The 21,794-nt window shown below is 50.0% G+C and overlaps 11 protein-coding genes across 11 annotated transcripts; 5 read left to right on the top strand and 6 right to left on the bottom strand.

Annotated features, from left to right (window-relative positions):
- Positions 1-574: 574 nt before the first annotated feature.
- Positions 575-2,133, top strand: ASPSYDRAFT_148456 (putative COPII vesicles protein Yip3; the record flags this gene model as incomplete). The annotated part of the gene is made up of 2 exons (XM_040841816.1): positions 575-1,025; positions 1,283-2,133. 2 exons carry the CDS (start codon positions 575-577, stop codon positions 2,131-2,133), a joined length of 1,302 nt encoding a protein of 433 aa, XP_040703125.1.
- Positions 2,134-2,984: 851 nt separating this feature from the next.
- On the top strand, positions 2,985-4,077 carry ASPSYDRAFT_149158 (Frag1/DRAM/Sfk1 family protein; the record flags this gene model as incomplete). Its single annotated transcript, XM_040841874.1, has 5 exons — positions 2,985-3,039; positions 3,102-3,183; positions 3,239-3,508; positions 3,599-3,804; positions 3,866-4,077. 5 exons carry the CDS (start codon positions 2,985-2,987, stop codon positions 4,075-4,077), a joined length of 825 nt encoding a protein of 274 aa, XP_040703126.1.
- Positions 4,078-4,244: 167 nt separating this feature from the next.
- On the bottom strand, positions 4,245-5,487 carry ptyA (putative tyrosine/serine protein phosphatase). Its single transcript, XM_040846699.1, has 4 exons — positions 5,411-5,487; positions 5,230-5,309; positions 4,930-5,178; positions 4,245-4,864 (listed from the first exon to the last, which is right to left on the bottom strand). Exons 1-4 carry the CDS (start codon positions 5,453-5,455, stop codon positions 4,318-4,320), a joined length of 921 nt encoding a protein of 306 aa, XP_040703127.1. The 5' UTR covers positions 5,456-5,487; the 3' UTR covers positions 4,245-4,317.
- Positions 5,488-5,909: 422 nt separating this feature from the next.
- Positions 5,910-7,686, top strand: ASPSYDRAFT_56932 (cytochrome P450; the record flags this gene model as incomplete). The annotated part of the gene is made up of 3 exons (XM_040849291.1): positions 5,910-6,029; positions 6,079-6,569; positions 6,624-7,686. 3 exons carry the CDS (start codon positions 5,910-5,912, stop codon positions 7,684-7,686), a joined length of 1,674 nt encoding a protein of 557 aa, XP_040703128.1.
- A 134-nt stretch (positions 7,687-7,820) lies between these two features.
- Positions 7,821-9,141, bottom strand: ASPSYDRAFT_30197 (esterase/lipase family protein; the record flags this gene model as incomplete). Its single annotated transcript, XM_040844751.1, has 2 exons — positions 7,821-8,152; positions 8,208-9,141. The coding sequence occupies 2 exons, from the start codon at positions 9,139-9,141 to the stop codon at positions 7,821-7,823; spliced, it is 1,266 nt and encodes a 421-aa protein (XP_040703129.1).
- Positions 9,142-9,321: 180 nt separating this feature from the next.
- Positions 9,322-10,404, bottom strand: ASPSYDRAFT_67485 (interferon alpha-inducible IFI6/IFI27 family protein). The gene is made up of 3 exons (XM_040850404.1): positions 10,023-10,404; positions 9,829-9,952; positions 9,322-9,757 (listed from the first exon to the last, which is right to left on the bottom strand). Exons 1-3 carry the CDS (start codon positions 10,362-10,364, stop codon positions 9,564-9,566), a joined length of 660 nt encoding a protein of 219 aa, XP_040703130.1. The 5' UTR covers positions 10,365-10,404; the 3' UTR covers positions 9,322-9,563.
- Positions 10,405-10,765: 361 nt separating this feature from the next.
- ASPSYDRAFT_30199 (uncharacterized protein) lies at positions 10,766-13,293 on the bottom strand (the record flags this gene model as incomplete). The annotated part of the gene is made up of 4 exons (XM_040844752.1): positions 10,766-11,697; positions 11,744-12,994; positions 13,073-13,159; positions 13,221-13,293. The coding sequence occupies 4 exons, from the start codon at positions 13,291-13,293 to the stop codon at positions 10,766-10,768; spliced, it is 2,343 nt and encodes a 780-aa protein (XP_040703131.1).
- A 739-nt stretch (positions 13,294-14,032) lies between these two features.
- On the bottom strand, positions 14,033-16,034 carry ASPSYDRAFT_149673 (putative MFS transporter; the record flags this gene model as incomplete). The annotated part of the gene is made up of 7 exons (XM_040841933.1): positions 14,033-14,103; positions 14,163-14,330; positions 14,379-14,787; positions 14,837-15,189; positions 15,250-15,712; positions 15,780-15,916; positions 15,992-16,034. The coding sequence occupies 7 exons, from the start codon at positions 16,032-16,034 to the stop codon at positions 14,033-14,035; spliced, it is 1,644 nt and encodes a 547-aa protein (XP_040703132.1).
- Positions 16,035-17,755: 1,721 nt separating this feature from the next.
- On the top strand, positions 17,756-18,480 carry ASPSYDRAFT_88255 (CFEM domain-containing protein; the record flags this gene model as incomplete). The annotated part of the gene is made up of 3 exons (XM_040851986.1): positions 17,756-17,842; positions 17,932-18,064; positions 18,179-18,480. The coding sequence occupies 3 exons, from the start codon at positions 17,756-17,758 to the stop codon at positions 18,478-18,480; spliced, it is 522 nt and encodes a 173-aa protein (XP_040703133.1).
- Positions 18,481-18,732: 252 nt separating this feature from the next.
- On the bottom strand, positions 18,733-19,544 carry ASPSYDRAFT_148697 (uncharacterized protein; the record flags this gene model as incomplete). Its single annotated transcript, XM_040841830.1, has 3 exons — positions 18,733-18,804; positions 18,895-19,338; positions 19,407-19,544. The coding sequence occupies 3 exons, from the start codon at positions 19,542-19,544 to the stop codon at positions 18,733-18,735; spliced, it is 654 nt and encodes a 217-aa protein (XP_040703134.1).
- A 321-nt stretch (positions 19,545-19,865) lies between these two features.
- Positions 19,866-21,456, top strand: cdc43 (protein geranylgeranyltransferase type I subunit CDC43; the record flags this gene model as incomplete). Its single annotated transcript, XM_040844754.1, has 4 exons — positions 19,866-20,456; positions 20,549-20,594; positions 20,653-21,038; positions 21,094-21,456. The coding sequence occupies 4 exons, from the start codon at positions 19,866-19,868 to the stop codon at positions 21,454-21,456; spliced, it is 1,386 nt and encodes a 461-aa protein (XP_040703135.1).
- Between the last annotated feature and the right edge of the window lie 338 nt (positions 21,457-21,794).

A 21,794-nucleotide genomic window follows, 5' to 3' on the forward strand; every position in this document is an offset into this window, starting at 1 on the left:
CCGACCATAAAGACGGCCGTTAGGCACGCCGGCTGACGAGGACGAGTCGGTTATCACCTAAACCTCGTCTCAGTCTCTGACAGCGAGGGTCACAATGAGAGGGTCCAACACATTCTTCAACCCTTGGCATTGATTTGACGGGGCAGCATTCCGCGCTCAGCAAGACGCTCTCTTCCGGCCGTTACATCGATGTACCGTAAGCCTGGATGTCGCAAGCGGCACAGTGTCTACCTAATTGACTATCCATTATTGACACCCGATCTTTTTTATAACCAACGATCCCAGATAAAGCAAGCGAATCGTCCTCTTCCTGCTGAGAGGCTGTGGTGGCTGCCAAGCGCCACGTAACGATCCATACCGATAAGATACGGGGTGGCCAAAAATAGGCTAACGCTCTTTCGTTCCTGCCAGCTTGACAACAATTATTTTCAGCTTCACAAGTTTCGGCACCCCCTTTTCCTCGAGTCAACTCCCAATCCTTTCCCTTGCCCGCCAACTTCCTTCGTTTCTTTATACAGACACCAAGTACCTCTCATTTATTATAAATAAACTACGATACCCCCTTCGAGTCACAATGAGTCCAATTCAGCTTCCCATCGACGCGATCACCTCACGCTTCGGTGACCGCTTCAACAGCCTGCGCTCCCAGTCCTTGGGATCACGGTTTGCCAACCTTCGTCCGATTTCTGAATTCCTCGACGTCAAGCGCGTTTCGAAGCCCGCGAATTTTGGCGAAGCCCAGAGCCGGGTTAACTACAACCTGTCCTACTTTTCAAGCAACTATGCCGCCATCTTCGTGATGCTCAGTATCTACAGCCTGCTTACCAACCCGATACTGCTATTTGTCATTTTTCTGGTTAGTGGTGGTCTTTGGGGTATTGGAAAGCTCGAAGGTCGCGATCTTGACCTCGGGTTTGCCCGATTCAACACCTCTCAACTCTACACAGGATTGCTGCTTGTTGCGGTGCCCCTGGGTTTCTGGGCTTCTCCCTTTTCTACAGTTCTCTGGCTCATTGGAGCCACCGGTGTGACAGTGTTCGGTCATGCCGCATTCATGGATAAGCCTATTGAGAATGCTTTTTCCGAGGAGGCGGTCTAGGTGGTCGGCCGCGAGCTCCTTACGGCATGCCCCGATGGGGAAGACCGCCAGGGGCACATCTGGGGAGACAACCGGGGAGGCGTGTGGGCCAGTGGGTGGATGGTGCTATGCGATTTGAGGAGGTAAATAGTGAAACGGAGGATCAATCTGGTTTAAGGAATAGTCGGCTGCACACAAGACAAGTGCTTGACCCACGGGACGAGGGAGATGGATTGCAGAGGTCTATGATGGGATACGATGGACCCGACAAAATGCTGTTACCGTTCAACGGTGCCGACTACGACATGTACGAGGACACGAACAGTACTGTCGCATATGCGGTTCAGCTGGCAATGAAGGACAATGAAGACTGGCTGGTGGAGACAGCGCTTGAGCGAATTCGACGTGCCCATTCCGAAGGCCAGAAGAACGTTACCTTTTCCAAGCGGGAACTCGAAGCACTGGAGCGCAGGCGACTGCAGGCGAGCGCAGATTCAGCAGCCGACAATCATCGTATGAAAAGACCAGAAAACAAAACTGGTGCCGCTCCCGTTCCGCCATTTCCCCTAGACACCAGTATTCATGGTACTTGGGCTAGGACGACGAGTGCGTCTGCTAGTCCGCAGTCGTCGACGACGCTCCGGTCCCCACTCCAACCTCCTTTCCCCAACACCATGAATCATGCGCCGCCGTTCCATACAGCTCCTACAATCCCTCGCTCCCGCCCGGAAGATTATCAACGGATATCTTCGTACCAGGCACCTTACATGCGGGAACATGGCCACTCCTTGCACAGTCCTACCGACCCTCAACGCGGGACTGAGACGCGTCAAAGGCAGAGGCCACACACGAACGCTTCAGCGCATACCTCGCTTGTTTCACCGGAGCCTTTTGGCAGCAAAGACAACGAAAGCGGTAAAAGCAGTCCCCAAAAGCGCAGCCCAGTCAGCAGTGGCGATGAAATACCAATGGTGGAAGTCATAGAACGCAAAGTACCCAGCTCTCCTACCCGTGGGCCTGACAGGGGCAGTCGCCAACGCACCAACCGACCTTGATTTCCCGGCTCTGTGCCCTTTTCTATCTCATTTAGTTTCTTTGATTATGGGTTGGCCTCGGATGTGTCTCGTGATCGACCTTGCACAGCGGCAAAAGCGTACGGAGTTTATTTAACATAGAGTGAGGCTCACGTCATTCTTACCTTAATAATCTGAACATATTAATGTTATTATATTTTTGGTCCATACAACTATAAAAAGACTTTTTAGGGTCTAGGGTAGTCTTACGGAGTACGTACTCCAGGCTCCAGAGTAACGCATTCCAATTTTCGAAATGCTGGGTCAGTGTGGAGTTGGCCAGGAGACCGGGTGTATTATTATTGTGAACTTGTGCAAGATTAACCCGCAAGCCACAGCAATGACGTCGCATGGGCCAGGCAGCATTTGAGAGACTGCCAGTACTGCCNTGTGAAGTCATCCCTGGCTGCAGATCACCACCAGCAAGACTCAGCCATCAATTTACTACCCGGGCCTGCTATGGACTCAAGGCAGGTGACCATTTGACGAGGAACAACTCTTCGAGTCATCGAGTAACTTCTTCCGATCGCTGCCTCCGTAACGCGTCGTGGACTCGTGAACCAGCCACATCCGCCGCCATCCGGCGCTCCTTATTGCTTCTATATTTTAGCGGCTCCACGCAACCAAGTTATTCTTATTGTAGTACCGGGCCAGCATACGTAATAGGGTCGACGTCCAGCCCTTTTATATCTTCAAATCTTTGTCTTGCTTCCACACACACCCCCCCTCCCTTTTGACCCTCACATCCTCCACTACATACCTTCTTTTACGACCCGGCGCAGCCCCAATTGCTGGAGCGGAAACGGCGTAGTGCCGGACAGAATCAAAACAAAATGTGGATTATTTCTTTCTGGATATTCCCCGTTATTTCCGCGTGCATGTGGATAGGTTAGTGAATGGGGTGAGAAATGTGAATTAGACGGTACAGAGTACTAACTTGTATTATCAAGTCATGCTCGGGGTAATGCTAGGAGTATGGCGTGCCCAGGGTTCTCCCGACTATCCTAGCATGGAACCAGGTCAAACAATCGCGTGAGTGAGCTCGCAGCCGACATCCACCAAACAATTTACCTAATTGACCGCTCAGATATATATCCGATGTTGGCGCACAGGGCCTTAAGCCGCTCTTCATCACTGGCAGCGTAATCACGGTTGTGTTCCTCGATCTCTCCTTCCTCGCCGAACGATGGCTGCGACACGCCGGGCAGTTGGTTCCTAATAAAGGGATATTCGACAAATCCTGCGCCATTGGATCTATATTATTCTCGATTGCGGGTGCTGCGGGTTTGATTTTGCTGTCGATTTTCGACACTTACCGCCATCCCCACCTCCACGGCGGGTTTTTGGCAATGTTCCTGTGAGTCTTCCTTCTGCTCGTTGCGCCGACTCACAGCCTGCCTATGCAGCATAGAGCTTAGGTTTTGGACTTGGCTAATGAAATTCGCAGTGTCGCGTACCTTGTCAGCGCTATTCTCATTTGTATCGAGTACCTCCGCATCGGTATCTTGTACCGATCCCAGCATCGGGTTCTCCTGGCTAGTTTCATCATCAAGGCCTTCTTCGTTGTCGTTGAAATCGCTCTGGCCATTGGCTTTGGTATCTGCGGATGGCATGAACCGCACCGCAGGAATGTAGCTGCTGTTCTCGAATGGGGTACGTACCTATCACTCCACCCCAGTCAGAGTCCTTCACGCGCTAATTATTAATCTGACAGTGATCGCCTTGGTATTCACGTTCTACGTCCTCTCATTTGTGATCGATCTGTTACCGTCTGTCCGTACACGAAACCACGTCCCACAAGGCGAGAAGGGCATGGCCTCCCGCCATTCAGACCAGCATGAGATGGTGGAAGCACCCCTGACGCAAGATTCCGCTGGGCCGAACGCCAACCCCAACACAAACTACTACCGCGGAGCGCACTTCTAAAGTACTAGGGTATGACTTTGTATGGCTTGCAAAATTCTTACATTTTTTTTTTTTTTTTGGTGCATTGCGGGTTGGAATATAAAGTTATGATACCTCGGAGTATGGATCATGGTTTACGACATATATAGGTGTACTATAACAATTTAGAAACTAAAGTTTAATACGTTTCTGCCTTTCATTGGTTTATATATACTGGAGCATTAACGTACTATTCCACGTCTTCTAAAAGTCTAACTTACACTAAGCCAATAACCGTCTCCTCACAGTTTCAATGTCTCTCTCCTCAACTCCAATGTATCCCAGGTATCCCCGAGCGCCCCCGTACTTCTCACGTAGGAACCCCGTAACCCTCTTAGTAAAATCCTTCGGACACCTCGCATACTCCTCACCCAGTCCTAAAGCTCTAATCTCCTTCATCCTCTCTTCCTTCTCTTCGGCTGGCTCATTCTCCAACTCCTTCTCAGAAAGCAGATACTCACGTGCCATGACCTCAGTATCAACAACCCCCGTCAACAAAAGCGAGAGAAGGATAATCAGTCCCGTCCGGTCTTTCCCTTGCGTACAGTGCACTAGAATACCGGAACCAGGGACAGGAGCAGATGAACCGTTATCTGCATCTAAATCTAAGGATGAAGAAAAGACATTGAAAACGCTCTTTATTTCAGCCGCGCTCGCCTCGAGCGTATCCATCGCTAACCCGGTCAGCCCAGCAGGTTTCATCACGTTCTCGCCGACTATGCGGACGGCGTCTTGTCTATACCCTGCCGCTATATATGCAAGGACTTTCCTGCACAACTGTTAGTGCATCGAACACGGGTGCAGATAAGCAGCAGTAAGTTAGGGATAACGAACGCGAAATTCCACCAATCCAATCTCCACAGGAGCTGTCGTTCAAAGGCCTTGCCCGTAAGACTGATCAGATGGCGCCGAGTATCGGTGCTGTCGAGAGAGGGAAGGTGGATGTAAGCTTCTTCTTCTTCTTCTTCTTCTTCTTCTTCTTCTTCTTCTATTTCCTCCTCCCTGGGTTTGGAGTCTGCAGACATCGTTGCGGGACTATCGTTATTGCGCCTGTGCTTCATAATGGCCATTTGGTGTTCTGTTCTGTGAGTTTGTGAGCATTCAAGCAAACAACTCGAGCATGAGGATACACACGTAGAGCGCAGATCCACGATGGAGGATATATGCAGGTCGTCTGTTATGCGACGGATATCCTCTTTGGACGCTTCATCGAGCTATATGAGGATTTAGCATCGGTCAACATATATACCTACAAGCGATGAGGGCGGAGTAATAATGCGAGTCCAATGTCTACATCACAAATAGGGGTAATTACCCGAGCGCTTCGAAAAAGGACGCCCTCTTTCAGGAGTCTATTCATACAACATTAACACGGGAAAATAACCATCTCTGGGGCTATGTTTATTTAATCATACTCCTGCCCAGCGAATTGGTTGACTGTTCGGCCGACATCGCGGAAGTTGATGATGCCGTCGAACGGACGGTCGAGGCCGGTGTCGGGCATGGCCAGGCTGTGTATCGCGGAAATCAAGCCCTGGCAGTTCGTCTTGAGGATACGGCTCAGAGAATATAAATAGACCGAGTGAGAGGAAAGATCGGTGAAGGATGTAATGAGATCAATTGATCGGCCGGGTACTTCAGCCGCGCCCCTACGGTAACTACGGTAAGCCTTTTCAATGCTAGTCTGATCGGCTCCTAGTCAGCGTCGAGATATTACTGTGATCCCTCGCTTGGTACTTCAGCTCCCAACCTGATACACACGCAGCATCTCCAACTTTCAGTCAATTCACTCGGCGGATTGCGCTGTTGTCGCCATGGCTGTCATTAATATTATTGTGACGCTCGCAATCCCACTCCTGACAGCTATCGGGTATGGTCTATACTGCGGCTTCCAACACCGCCGTAAGATCAATGAGCTCCGAAAACAGGGAATTGTAAGGCCATTCCATTCGTTACTGGTACAATATATGCTAATTATATCAGCGCATGCCGAAGGAGTGGAATTGGTTCACTGGCCATCTGCTAGTACTCCAAAAATACGTCGATCGCCTGCCAGCTGATGCCCATGTCCTTCTCGCAGTACATGAACTGGCCAAGGACTATGCCGATACAGAAATCTTCTTGATGGATGTCTGGCCGGTGTTTCCTGCGGTCTATATGATCTACGATCCAGATACTTCCGTGCATGTCTCAACCAAATACAATCTCCCCAAGGCCGATAACTTCCACAAATTCATGCATCCAATCACCGGTGGACCAAGCTTAGTTTCGATGAACGACGCCGAGTGGAAGAAATGGCGCTCGATCTTCAATCCAGGATTTAGTTTCGGTAACATGGCAGATCAGGTGCCGGCAGTGGTTGATTCTGTTCAAGTTTTCTGTGATATACTTCGGGACAAGGTCGGAACGGGGATATTTCAGCTCGACGAGCTCACTACTCGCTTGACTATGGAGGTCATACTTCGAGTAACCCTGTGAGACACCTAACCCTATATCTTGTGACCGAGTGTCTGCTAATTATGGATTAGTGATATGGACTCGAACTATCAGCGCTCCGAGAACGAATTGGTGCACGCCTTGAACACCATCACTGCATGGCATTCATTCTGGGACCCGCGCGTCCTAACAAATCCCATTCGGCCATTCGTCCAAAAGTACTACAGCCGTGTTATGGATCGGTGCATCCGGAAGGAGCTGGATAAGAGATTCGCCGAAATGAAACACCAATCCCACTCCTCGTCGTCGAAACGCATCAAATCTGTTATTGCTCTTGCCCTTGAGGCATACCTAGCTGATCACACCCAGAAGGCTAGTGAAACGAACAAGCTCGACGATGTCTTTGCAAATTATGCAACCCACCAGATCCGCCTGTTCCTGTTTGCTGGTAACGACACCACTTCCAGCAGCATGGTCTATGTGTACCACATGCTCTCAAAACACTCCGCTGCGTTGGCCCAAGTACGACAAGAGCACGATCGTATTTTCGGCCCGGATGCCTCCGCTGCGGCACAACTTCTCAAATCCAATCCCGCTCTCCTAAACCGCTGCCCGTATACTCTAGCCGTCATTAAAGAAACGCTACGGTTATTCCCCCCAGCCTCAACTACACGCCAAGGGCTCAACGACATCATCTTAACCGACCGCCACGGCAATCTATACCCACTTGATCGGGAAATGGGAGCGGAAATAGTGCATCCAACTGTTCAGAAAAACCCCCGGATATGGCCACACGCTGAGAAATTCCTTTCAGAGCGATGGCTTGTCGATGCCGAACACGAACTATATCCGAACCCAGCTGCGTTCCGTCCCTTTGAGCAAGGCCCACGAAGCTGCATCGGGCAAAATCTGGTCTATAACGAGATGCGGATCTTATTAGTGATGACTGCGAGGGTGTTTGATATCAAACCGGCATACGACGAATGGGATGCAATGAAACTGGCAAATGAGGGACCTTTGCCGAAACTTGCCAGGTTTGCGGGCCTCGGTGGTAACCAAATCAAAACCGTACATGAAGAAAGAGCATACCAGACAGAAAAGGCTGGCACTCATCCAGCTGATGGGTATCCGTGTCGTGTATCGTTGTCACAATAAGATCCTCCATCCAACCTCCTCAAACTACGAGCCGCGTAGATGGAATATATAGAAGGGAAAAAATATTCAATCAAATAGTGAAACGCAAGCAGTCAACTAATTATCGCAATCTGGATGGCAATTTCGGGCCGCTATCAATAGAAGTCCTCGGAGGAATCCGAGTTGTCGTCACTACTGGTGTCTTCTTCTGAGGTATATGTATCTCTAGAACTCTGGGTGAACTCGTCAGACCCATCCACTTCACTATCATAAGCCACAGAATCGTCCTGAGAGGCTTCAAAAGGCCCGTCATAAGATTCTTCCGAGCCATGCGTCGTCTGGGAGAGGTTAAGTGGGGTCCCAGTAGAGTCGTCATCCCAGGAGTCTTCGCCATCACTGTCATAGATAATCTCTGGCGAAGATCCTATTTTTCGGTACTTTCTAGCACGTTCGTCAGGGCCATTGTGCTTGCGTTTGGTTTGCAGTTCTTGGATACGTTAGAGTGTCTCAATCGTCGACGGAGGGTGTGGTAAGTAGCATACCATTGCGCGGACTGACAACCTTTTCCTCAATTTTCGTTTTCCACCGCTCCAATTCTCCAAGGAGTGTCCTAAACCCGGGATCATCAGCAGACCCGAATTTGACGATATTAATATGATCGGCAGTAATGGGGAGGCAATGTTGGCCAGCCACCGTAGCTGAGTTTTTGTTCACGATGAGCTGGCCGAGAATACCCAAGGTTTCATAAAAGCAAGTAACCTCGAATACTTCGCCAGCTTTATGCTTTCCTCGAACCATTGTCCAAAACCCCTCCTGGATACTTTCAATTAGCGGATCTCCCTTCTCCAGAGATTGCAAGAGCTCTCCGTTCTTAAAAGGGCCAACAAGTTTAGTCCCCATCCGGCACAAGGTCGCTTTGAAAGACCCTTTGTGAGGCACGGCCATGAAGGCAACGGCTCTGGTACAATCAAACACTGCGCGAAGATGTGACTCCGTGTGGTCAGTGTGATTGCGTGACTGCAGGATCGCACTGGTGAAAACAAGCCCACCCATACTGTGGGCAACAAAGATAATCGGACGGCCTGACGCGTTGGCGCGGCTTCTGTTTAGGTACAGATCGTTCAGAAGGCTCTTAGCATGGCCGTCCACAACGCTCATGGAAGTACGCGTTCCGACATTCATCACCTCGGCGTCGTATCCAAAACTGAGTATGCGGGCTTCCGTGAGCTTTCCTGGTAGGAGAGTCTGCGGCCACGGCAGGGACTGGCCTTCCGCAGTCCAGGTTTTTTCCCGGTGTCCCATTAGGCCATGGACAAAACAAATGTCGATTTTAGCCTCGGTACAGTCGTACAAGACCTTAATGCCGTACGGCTGCTCGGGGGCAGGCTGTATCTGAGGCGGTTCTACTCGCCCTGGTCCTGCTACAGAACGCTCGTTGGTCTGGGTTGGACTCCATATCTTGTTCCACCATCCCATGATTCGTAACTATTTGGACACTTGTAACGATGTGTAGAAACTCGACAGCCTTATTTTGTGTGCCAAAGACCAAGTCTAATGGACAAAGTTTACTTTTTCTTCCTAGAGGCTCACAAGGCTGGGCAATGCATATCAGCCTGCGGGGCTGGGCTGGCGACGACGCGCTCACCACGCGTGAACAGGTGACTGAAGTAATAGCAGCAGGTACTATTAACTAACATTACTTTTGGTATGGCGAAATAAAGCATACAGATGCGGCCATTCGAGAAGCGACTACCAGGGCATCAGGTCTGGCTGTTTCGATTCTGGATAGTCCAAACGGCACCACATAAAGTTATACCGGCCTTACCAACATGTATCAGTTAGATAAACGATTTGCTACATTTCAACCTCCCCATCCTTTATGAATCAGTAAATCCGAGCTACAGCCGCGACCTAGCCCAGGCAACCGTAGCATTAGCATTCCCCGCCATCCAAACTGCAGCAGCCCCGACCTGCGTAGCCCCGTTTAGAGCAGCAAGCCCTGCCCCGCCAGCCCCAGCACTCTGCATCGTGGCAAACACACTACCGGCAGCGATATTTCCAATAACACTATGCGCACCAGCAGCGAGGGAGCCTAAACCGCCGTAGATCAGCATATTGCTATCAAGAAAGCAAGCAGACGAGAAAAGAGAGGGGAGCACAAACAAGCCTTAACGCCCGCAGCACCAAAACCTGCGGCTGAGAGAGCTGGAGTAACCATTAATGATGGGAAAGCAACGACAGCACCTGTCGCTGCTAGACCGGGGTTGTTAGCAGCCCATCCGGCAGCCTGTTTCGTGTTGTCTTGTTAGCCATCACACACGTTTAATAGGCTATTAGGCAGTAGTTAGAGCTCGTACCTGAGCTGCGAAACTTGCCGTACTGTTCAAAAAAGGCTTCGCGTATTCTGAAACCATGTTTGTTCCCTCGCTAAAGGCTCTGGGCTGTGTTGTATTCTTTGGAGAGGGTTTAGGCGGTGGTTTTGATGGTGGAAATTTGTAGTTGATCGATGGCGCGTGAGAAAGAGATGTAGGTTCAGCTATAAGACCAGTTAAGGAAGAATCTGAAGGGTTACTTTGGATGGCCCTGAGGTGGAAGAAAGAAAGAGGATGGTGATGGGTGATGGCGATGATGGAATAGCCGCCTGCTTGAACCAACACTTGCCGCAGCCTTCTAATAACCAACCTTGAAGGATGGAGCATGCGCTGTGCCACATCGCTGCGACCGGTGGCTGCAGCTAGATGTTGGATGTTGGAATAATGTTATGGAGATAAAGGACGACTCGACTATTGGTTGGGTTCAAGTCGTTTGGCGTCGCCACATAATGCTGGCTCGAATAGGAATTAGTAAATATCAACGACAGGGTGTACGATAATAAACACTTTCAATCGATAAATTATTAGATACGTAGATGACCAGATACATATAGCGACAAGTGAATCCTTCTCCCTTATCCTCTTATTTACCCAAGCCCTAATTGAGCGCCTGTTTTACCTTAACGAGTGACTCCCACCGTGGCATAAACCCAGATGAACCGAGAATTAAAGCAAATACGAAACACAATAACGGAAGTGATATATGGCAGTACAACTAACACATATTACTATAAGTCTTCGGAGAAGCGCGATTCACGGACCGAGGTGCTATGACTCGCTCGACGAGTGCTACCACCAACTTCCCTGATAGTAGGAGGCGCAGGCAGGGAGTGCTGAGCGGCACCTTCACGCGCTACCTCTCTCTCCTTCGATGGTGCGGACAATTCATCATTAGAGCCCGCGCTGTACCGTGCGTGTTTTGTGCTCTCGCTTTGCTTGACCATGTCTTTCGAGTCTTGTTCGACAGCCACGTACTCGCTGGGTGTCATCCCATTGAGTTTACTCATGTCATCGTCAGAAGCGCCATCAATATCTGTTGGTCGGTTGAGGTCTTTCGCGGTAACGGGATTCGATCTCAGTGGTGCTGCTCGCGAGGTATCTTTAGCGGCACGCGATGCCTGAGTGGCAGGTTCTGCGGCCGACTCATAATTGTCTTCGGATTCGTCTGCCTGATATACTTTCCCTCGTCGGTCCGCTACCTCTTCCCTCTCAGGGCTTTCTACCCTCTCAGAACCCTCAGCACGTTCAGCACGCTCAGCACGCTCGGAGCCTCCGACACCAGTGACGGCGGCCGTATCTCGGGCAGTGGGTTCACGCGCCGTGGGTTCACGCGCCGTCTGTTCCTCGTGGGTTCCGTTCGTTTCCCTTGGAGGTGGTGCGCTGGAGCGACGGCCTATTCTGTCCTTAAACCAGTTTCTGAATTTCGACTCTCGTCTTAGGACGCTGTCAGGGCCTTCTGATGTTGTTGTTTCTTCAGTCTGGCGCCGCGCGGCCTCCGAAGGTACAGCGGTGGCTTCATTGGCTTGCTGCTCCGTGGGTCGTTCTGTAGTAGTTCTGTCTACTTCAGACTCATCATGCGGCAACTGTCTTGATTTTCGCTTCCACGGCCAGACCGTTTCTGCTCTGTGCTTGGTTTCATGCTGTTTCTTCTTTAAAAACTCTGCTCAAGTTAGACCAGCCCTTTGAAAGTAATGATAAAGCCCTACCTTGATGTTTCGCCTCCTCTGCCTTTATATCGGCCTCCCGTTCATGCTCAAGCTGCGCCAAGCGCTGTCTCTGCTCCTCGTCAAGGCGTGCTTCCAAGTCTCGGGCTCTCTGGGTCTGTGCCCTGTCATCAATTTCGTCGAAAGTAGGCTGAAGTCGAGATCGCGCTAAGTCTTCTACATCGCCCATCTCCACGTACTTGCTACCGCCGATATTGACAGTATCAGCCAGCAGGGTCTGCTTGTCCATGTCCTCGAGGCCCTTCTGTGCGCGCTGTGTTGCCTTTTCGTCCAAATACTTCTGCATCGCGACAGACTGTCCAGGTTCAGCATACATACGTTCGTCTATGTCCTGGATAGCAGCATCGACGTTCTTCCTCGCGAGCTCCATCAAGGATGCACGATCTTTCTCCCTCCTCTCGTCAACTGCATCAAGTCTAGTTTGCAACGCCGTCATCTGAGTTCGAATTTCCTTCGACCGTTCCGCATCAAATTCCTCGGTTTCGTCGGATCCTCGGCGTTTGCGGACGGTGAGACTGGACCTTTGGACTTGCGGTTCAATTCCATAATAGTCTCGAAAAGCAGCCGTTTCGTCTTCCAAGCCTGCTATTCTTTGTGCGGCACGTTTCTGTGCAATATCATGCAAGTTCAGCGCCTGTCCGAGAACATTCGTACTCGCCTGTTGCAGAGTCGCCGATTGCGGCTGAGAAGCAGACGCGGACCGTCGAGTGCGAACGCCCGCAGCTCCTCCCTCTCTAGCCTCCATAGTCCCGTACATATCCTTGGCCATTGACACAGAAGCTGCCTCCAATATACTCCTTCTCCGAAGTTCTTCTACTTCCGGGGGAACAGGCGGCGTAGCAGTGAAGAGCTTCGGGTTGAGATGGGCATTCTTTATCCTGCTCGCGTTCATGTATTTATCCAAATCATTGAAAGGATCGCCCCGATCGCCCGGGCTCTCAGTTGTCGCACTGAGTCTGGCGATTGCACCTGCACGCGCAGCTTCGGACGGCGCTGTCTCGGCCCTCCTCCTGTTACCAAAGGACTCTGACGCCTTTTGTTCTTTGAGAGCGGCCAATGCAGCGTGGTACTGGTATCCCTCATTAATGGATGATGCGGTCCTGCGATGTTTGGTATCACGAGACGGCGACACCGCCTGCCTGGCTCCATGTTCCTGCTTCCGTGCATGCGCGAGCAGTGCCGCTGCAGCCGATGCATTGCTCAGTCCAGGTTGAGAACCTGATGCTTTTAATACTGGAAGTAAAGGCACGCATTAGCATCGCAGTTCTGTCGCGGACCTCTTAAACAAGCAGAATAAGTAAAGCTACTTACCAGCTGGGTCGATTTCGGTTGCCCTTATCGGCGAGCGGAGCGAGGCGCTACGCTCTGGATGGGTGACATAAAGGGCAGCAGTCGCAGCTACAATTTAGTATTATATTAGCTACCAAGCGCTGTTGAGGGTAGGGCCGCTGATAAGTACCTTGATCTGCTAGCCGTTCGGAGCGTGAGCGGGGGATCCGGTGCTGAACTGGGGTCTGCTCGACTGTTGCCATGATAAGGGTACGGAAGGAGTCGCAGCAGAGGTAGTCATTCCTGAATGAAGCAAAAGAAGAGAGTGAGGATACGAATAAGAATGAAGGGAACCCGAGCTGAAGTCAAAGGGAGCAGCGAGGCGTCGAGAACGGTGACGTAGTGCTTATCAGGGAGGTTGCAGAAGTTGCTGGGAGGCGATCGTCGGATGGCTAGGATGGGCTAAAACCAGCGGCTGAACTCAATACAGCACTAACAATTCGCTCGATGGACTGGTCAGAGGTCGGATTGCAAGCCTGAGTCCTGATGTCATGAGGTTTTGAACGGGAGTGTCGAGGGTGCAATATCTCGAGCCCAATCTTGGGTCAAGTGGGCTGACGGTCGCCAGCATTCCAGTGCTGCCCGTCCGTTTCCGTCATCATCGCTCTCCCAGCCTTGCTTTTAATTCATCACGAGTCACGACCAGGCAGGGTCTGACCGCTCCGACGGGTGAACGTGTTCGATCGGGATATAAGCTTATCTTTTACCTAGGTGGGTAGTTCGTGGGTGATAGTCGTGGAGATCCGTTCCAGACCATGCATTAATATATTGTACCCCTTCTATAATTTTTTTTCTTTCTTTTTTTTAATAGTCCACCACACTTTTAAAACACTTCACTGCATCTTCATTAGTATTATTACAATGCTTGTCATCCTTCAACGGTCGGCCGAGAGCAATAACGCTCCCGTTTCTATTAAATCGCTTCCCTTGCCATGGACGATACTACCATAACCCTAACAGCTTCAGAATGTCGTGTCGCGAGAAAAAGAGCCTGTTCCATTTTCCGAAAATATCTATTCAGTATTAAGTTAGCGTAACGAATCTTCTCATTTCATCGATTCCAGAAACATACACATGGGAATGCTCAGAGCGCAAATGGCCACCTGAATACTTGAAATTGCCATAAACGGCTTTCGGACGTACGCTTGCACAAGCCAGTCATAGGTATAGAAGGTCAACACGAAGCTGAAGATGTTTTTGAAGATCAACATGCATGTGAATGCCTCGATGACAATATCGCCTGATGGTAGTTAGCCACAGCTTTTCCCCTGATGGCATGGACACTTACGGTGAGCATCGACGATATACAAAGCACTGGCGACAGCGCCCATCACCATCCCGATCACGACGCAGCAAAAGAACACATCCGGTGGTAGCCAACCGTAGTGTGCGGCGTCATTTGCGGTGATCCCGAAACCGTACAAACCGATGCCACAGAAGATTAATTGGAAGGTCACAAGGAGGATACGGAATTCAGGTTCGTATCTTCCCTTGTTGAGTTTGATCATAAGTTGGTTCATGAAGTCTGACAACAATCCTGACAACACGAGCCCCACCATGGCACCGATAAAAGCTCCTGTGTACATGTATCCAGTTTTGTCCTCTTCGAACCAAAGCGGGCCGCTCATGAAAATGGCGGCTAAAGTAACACCGATGAAGACTGTCCATCCGATGATGACACCTTGAATCAGGCACGCCTGTTTAAGTTAGAATTACAATTATTCTGTCAGCCTTTGAAAGTCTTACCCATAGGATCGCAGGATGAAAAAACAACGGGAACGGACGCAGGAGGAGTTTCCACCAGTACTCGTCCGTTTTCCTCCCATTGAATAGTTTCAAAGTCTGAAGATATGAGGCTTTTTCAGGGACATCCTTTTGTCTGGCGGGTTCTTCGCTAGCAACATCGAATGACGAATCTCCGTTGCTATTCGATGACCGCTTGGGCTCCTGCAAACCGCTCTCGTCCTGGATTTTGTATGGTCCATCATGCTGCGTACCTCCAGTTCGGTCATGCACACGTTCGAAATGCACGTCCAGATAATTCGGCCGCCTAAAGGCTGTTTCTGGCACCAGGAATATGGTGAGAGGCAGTGCAGCAGCTGCAAAAATAGCGATGAAGTAGAATATCCAGTCCCAGCCCATAGTCTTCGTGATTTTACCTGCCGCAACTGGTGTGAGAAAGGCAGCTCCGAAAACTGCGACGTTGGACAAGGCCATTCTCTTGCCACGTTGATGCACATAAAACAAATCATCAACAACAGCGTTTGTTAGGGCTTCGAATGGAGCCAAGGCAACTCCTTGAAAGATGCGAGCCCATAGAAGACTTTGATAATTCTTCCCACTGCCACCAGCCCATGCGCAGCTCACCACCATCAGAATATGTCCAAGCACAAAGAGATGGCGTTTACCCCATACTCGGGCAGTCGGTACAATAAGGATGCCGGCGATTCCGGTTCCACAGAGGTGATATCCAGTGAGCAGGGCGATGGACATGAAGCTCTCCATGTAGTACCGAGAAAGCGTTACAGTTCCGGCCGCCATGACGGAGCTAGTTGTCGCGCAGAGAACAGCCACGAGAGAGAGCGCGAAGAGGGTCAAGTCGCGCTTCCACAGCGGCCAGTTCTACCGTACATATTCTCGGTTAGTGACATCAATCGCAACGTCTGTTTGCAAATGTTTTTGGGCGTACCAGTGGATCGTTCGGGTCATCGCTCGGCTGTGGTACTAGAAGTATGGGTTCTGATCCGGAGCGGTCATACTTCAGATTCGAATTATAATCAGGGGGTTGGTCTGCGGAGCGTTCTTTTTCAAGGATGTCAACAGTTCCTGGTCAAAGTTATCACAAAGTCAGTCCCAACCGGAGATAAGACGAATCTTCTCTGCAGTCAGATAGCAACGTACCTGGAACCTGGCGGTTTTTCACGTCCACGATGCCCAGACCCATCTTGACAACCGATGCCGCACCCAGGGTCAATTGGCTAAAAAGATATTGGATGGAGAACAACAACCTGACCTTCGAGGATTGCCAGAGAATTTAATAAAGAGATTAGATCCAACCTCCATACGCAAGCGAGAGCATGCTGCGATAAAGTTGCAGTCCACCTTCACTTAGTCTCGATATCCCCCTCGCTGTTGATGCAGGTGGTCAGAGGTGGGGGAGATTTGAAGAAAAGAGGGGGACGTCCAAGACGATGACGCAGCAAAATGCAAGGATTGTCTTCACAGTCTCAGCACCTGTCAGTGAATCGTTCATGGGACGGAACAGCGGAAAGGATGCGGAGTAAATGTTGAGGCAGCTAAGTTGTTGTGTTGCATCTTGTGATTCGAGGGCTTGGTAAGGAGTCAAGCCACTGTATCGAACCTCATACCTTCAACAACATACATCAGAGCATTACAGAAAATAATTTAATGCGGTATCTTCTACTGTCTTCAAATCTCGATGCTTTCGAGGTGTGAAACGCTGTTATTCAGCGGAGAAAGTGATAATAACCATAATAGTCATATTATCACAACACTCTTCCTTCCCATTTCTATGCCATCGGTACTGGGCTTATTGTCAAGCCACCTCCTCATCTCCGACACCTGGGCACTCAGCTGGGGCTGCCCTGGCAAGACAACATTTCCTCCTAACAGGGGACGTGTCCAACCTCCAGTCCCAGATATTCTCAACTATAAGGGTAACCCCGCCCTCAACATCATCACCCCAATCAGCAACGCAAAGTATAATCCTCTCAGTATGAAGAAACATGCGGAAATAACCCATCTCCGAGCCGAGGTCTGTAAGGGTTCAGCTGGAGGGAGGCATTCAAGAACACGGGGGAGCTCGGCAGTGGGGAAGCTGGAATTGGTCGGTTGTTTCCACGAATGGTATGCGAGAAGGCGTGGCTGCACAGGGGTCCCGTGCAGCTAATCGCATTGAAATCATGCTAGCAGCCACTTCCACCAACTAGTCCGTGACGCCAATTGGCTGTATATATTCTCTGGGTTGCACTTCATATTCCTCTCATCCTCCAGCCTGAGCTCCTGGCAATTTTCCTCTTCCAGCCAACCCCGCACTTTCAAGGCTCAGTCAGAGCTTGGAAGTTGTGACTGAGTGAAGGCTTCTTAGAATCCCACGCATTGTGTGTGCCATTAGAGAATAACAGCGCGGTGGACAGCCAGTCTCTATGGTAAGCAATTGTCAGCTTGTAACTACCCTGTCTTAAAGGTGTGAATCTAGATAGGCTGCATGAGTTGGTCTTCATTATCATATCATGCGCAGGGTGTAACGCAGTCCGTAAGGGTCTGCTTCAAAGTCCAGAAGATGAAACAAGCAAGGGGACAATAAAGCAGCGAATGGGACGGAAATTTACATAGATCAATAGGTATCTCGACGTAACTATACATGCCGAGTACCTGCAAGCATGTATTAGGCAGTCTGTGGCCTGTTCCTGAATGCTGAGAGGACTCGTGGTAAGCGGGGAATCAGCAAGGATAAATTAGGTACCTATTCAAAGCTTGTGTTGCTCGAGGTCAAGTCCCTTTTCAACTCACTTTCACCTTCACTTTCACATTTCCCCTTCCCCTCCTCATCAACCTCTCCCCCACCCGCTAAATAACGGCCCAACTTGTTGAAACGCCCCCAAAACGTTTCTCTCATCTCAATACATCCAAAAACTAGCAAACATGAAGATTCAGTCCCTCGCCCTCGCTTTTGCCGCTTGCCTGAGCTCTGCTGCGGCTCAAGGCATGAGTGGCCTTCCGTCCTGTGCTGTAAGTCATACTCCCGTGCCTATAGCCAGCCCTCGGCTTTCCCTATGTACAATGGCTTGGAAGATTGCAAGTTTCTAACAGAATTACAGCAAAACTGTGCCACTGACGCGATTCCCTCGGAATGCAGCCTGATCGATGTCAACTGCATTTGCAAGACCAAATCCTTTATCGACGACATGGCTTGCTGCGTCGGAAAGTCCTGCGATTCCAAGGACCAGGATGGTACGTCGTAATTTCACCCACCCACCAACTCCCGTTCTCGACCAGTCTGGGGAAGACCGTACCCTGTGTGTGCGTTTGTGTATGAACTTAGCTAACATAAGTCAATCACTGAAGCGGCCCTTGAATTCGCGAATGGCATTTGCGGTGGTGCAGGAATCACCGATCTTCCCCAGTCTGCCACCTGTGCTGGAGGTTCGACCACTACCAGTACCGAATCCACCCCCAGTGGAACTGCAACCACTAGCACTTCGAGTGAAGATGCCTCCGAGACCTCGTCTTCGGCTTCTCAGTCCGCCACTCCCAGCCCGTCCGAGACCCCAGCTGATCCCGAGGCAACTGATGGCGCAGTGCTTCTCCAAGGGAAAGGAGTCGGTGTACTTGCCGGTATTGTCGCTGGTGTTGCATTCGTATTGTAGACGGCCAAGACCGGCTCGTCTGCGAATTGTAGCTTCATCATGCATGATGTCGGAATGAGAAATTGGTCCGGACAGGACTAAATTGAACGATGCAATGCACCTGTATTTATTATGTTCTCTTCTACTCAAAGCAAGAAGGAACACAACGCAAATCTAATGCGGAAATGTCATTTTAATGATCAAACCAAATAACTCCATCCTGTGCATATATATCCCTTAATCGCCTAAAATCCGGAAAGATATAAATCGTGCCTATTGGTCACGCTCCCGCTCCGCAAACCGCTGCGAAACCTCCTGTCTTTCCTCGCGCAGCGTTATGTAAATCTGGATGGTTGCCAAAAGCGTTAGCTAAACAGTCCCCAGCCGGCAAGTAAACAATTTCAGGCGCGGAGGGGCAGGCAGGGGTAGACTTACCCAAAACCAAAACATCATCTCCATAAACCCATACGTAAAGACCACCCTATTTTTCAATTGATCCAGCCCCGAAGGCTCCGCAGACACAGACGCGGAGCCACGGACAACACGGTCCGCAGCAGCCTTCCAGGAATCCGGTTTACTCTGATATATGAAGAACGAAACAGCAAAAAAGAGACAGAACCTCGCCAGAGAAAGCAGCGTCCAAATTTCAGAGTATAGGGTTGTGAGACGCGCGATGAACGGGTTGGTACGCATGCGTTCCAGGCCGTTTACGGCTCCGGGCGCCTCTCGTCGCGCGGCTTCCGCCATGGTCAGAATCTCATTTAAGTGTGGGATTTTAGTGATGAGAATTAGATCTATCAAGGCCTCGGCGGCAAGGAGGATGCCACACATGGCGAAGGGTGATTGGGGACGCGAGAAGGATGGAGTTGTTGACGAGTCCTGATTTGAACCATGTTTCTTTAGTAATTTGTTTCGAACGGGTATGGAGGGAGGAAGGGTTTCTGTACAAGCCGTAGGAGCTCTCCCAGCATGAAGACTACATCGCTTTCGGTGACGACTTCGGGGGATTTGGTTAGGTAGACGGCGAGGGTGAAAAGGAAGAGCGCGTGGCCCTTGATCAGGGTTTTGGAGGATAGAAAGCCCATTTTGGGCTGGTGGTAAATTAAATAAGACAGGCGACGTTGGTCAATTGAGTATGGTAGTTTGTTTTGTGAAGTCGGTTGTTGATTGTTATGGTGAAATGAAGCTCCAGCTCGGGTCCGCCGGTGCCTTTTTTCCTCCCTATCGTAGATGTGGGGTCGCGCTTCTCTGATATTCAAACATCTGCAAAGGCAAACGACACAAAAAAGATCATAGAGACCGTGCTAGAGACTCCGGAACATTCATAGCGCATCCATTCACCTGCTAGTATTATTTCTCAATTCATTCGAGTCGTTTCAATTCCACTACGACACCTTGAACTGGCCATGTCGGAGGTTGTGTTTAACAAAGATCGCCATATCACCTATTTCCTGCGATGTCTCAAAACATTCCTGCCGGGTCTGTATACATCTAATGACTCGAATCGCATGCTCCTCGCCTTCTTCACAGTCTCTGGTCTTGATGTTCTCGGCGCTCTGCAGGCCAAAACAACCCCGGAAGAAAGGCATGGATACATCGATTGGATATACCATTGCCAGGTTCCCTCAGGCGGCTTCCGAGGGTTTACAGGAACGGATTTTGGAACAGAGAACCGAACACCAGAAAACGAAGCCTGGGACCCAGCAAATGTGCCTTCAACATTCTTTGCGCTGGTTATTCTCCTCATTCTTGGAGATGACCTATCGCGGGTCAAGCGGACCGAGTGTCTGAAATGGCTCCCTAAGATGCAACGTCCGAATGGAAGCTTTGGCGAGGTACTTGGTCCCGAAAACCAAATTGAAGGTGGCGGTGACTTGCGTTTTTGCTGCTTCGCTGCCGGTACAAGGTATATACTCAGGGGGAAGAGGGACGTCGATTTAGATGGCGTCGAAGATATAGNTGTGCATAAACTGGTTGCTTTCATTGAGTCCTGTCAAGTGAGAAATCTCTCTCTCTCTCTTTTTTCTTTTTTACATTCCTCGAAAGATCCTTAGTGGTTCTCGGCTTAACTCTTACTGATATTATGTAGGCATACGACGGTGGAATGGCGGAGGGGCCATATTGTGAATCACACTGTATGTCAAGTATCAACCCCTTGATCTCCGACTTCTACTTATATCTGGGTATCTCCAGCTGGGCATACATACTGCGCGATTAACACTTTGACATTTTTGGATCGCCTATCCAGCTGTTCGGGGAAAGTGTGTCTCATTTCACCTGGTTCTGAGCAGTTCGAATTCCTTGTCCGCTGGCTTGTTGCAAGACAGACGGCGGAACTGGGTGAAGAAGACGAAGACGATGAAGATGAAGAAAACCCATCCAACACGGAAAACCCATCGGATAGCAATGTCCAAGACTTATCAGACGCCGTACATGGTCTCAACCTAGACCAGAGCATTGATACGATCCCTAGTATCCTACCACCTAATGAAGAGTCTCTGCAATGGGCTGGCTTCAACGGACGGAGTAACAAATACGCAGACACTTGCTATTCATTTTGGAATTCAGCAACTTTGGAGGTGAGTGCTATGGCGAAACTACAACTACAGAAACTCAGCTAACGCCCAATCGCAGATGTTAGGCAAACTGCCCATGGTTGATGCAGACCGAAATAGACAATATCTGTTAGAAAAGACGCAGCATTTTGTTGGAGGTTTCGGAAAAGGTGTTGGGGAACTACCAGGTGAGTTAGATATCCTTTCTGTCCTTCCATGGTCTGACAGCTTTTGTGAGCAGACCTCCTGCATTCTTATTTTGGGATGGTCTCACTCGCCTTCCAAAATGAACAAGGGTTGGACAGTGTTGACCCTGCGCTTTGTGCTACACATCGGACGATCCAACACATGCACACTCTGCCGTGGTGGCAGGAAGTGGAATAACACGCCTAGCCTTGACCCTATAGAGAACCAATATACCCTGATCATATCCCTACAATAACAAGTCCCAGAAACCACTGGAATAAAGCCCTGGTTGGGCGAAGCAACCAATTAGAGACATCGGGTGGGATTCGATGTGTGTTCGAGAAGACGAGAGATCGACTCGAAGGTCTCCTCCACAACGGCTTGTTGGCGTGTACGGTGTAGTTCATGACGTTCTGAGCTCTGATGCAATGGTCTCGTACGATCAGCAAGCAGACCAATCAACACCGGCGCGGGACTATCAATAAAATGAAAACCTGCCATCTTCAAACCTGCCGTCCACCGGCGCCAGACTAGTGAAAACTAGTGAGATATGTCATCAAACGTCCGCTGCTAAATTTGAAGCACTTGCACACC

The sequence above is a fragment of the Aspergillus sydowii genome (assembly GCF_001890705.1).
Source record: "Aspergillus sydowii CBS 593.65 unplaced genomic scaffold ASPSYscaffold_4, whole genome shotgun sequence".
Taxonomy (NCBI): domain Eukaryota; kingdom Fungi; phylum Ascomycota; class Eurotiomycetes; order Eurotiales; family Aspergillaceae; genus Aspergillus; species Aspergillus sydowii.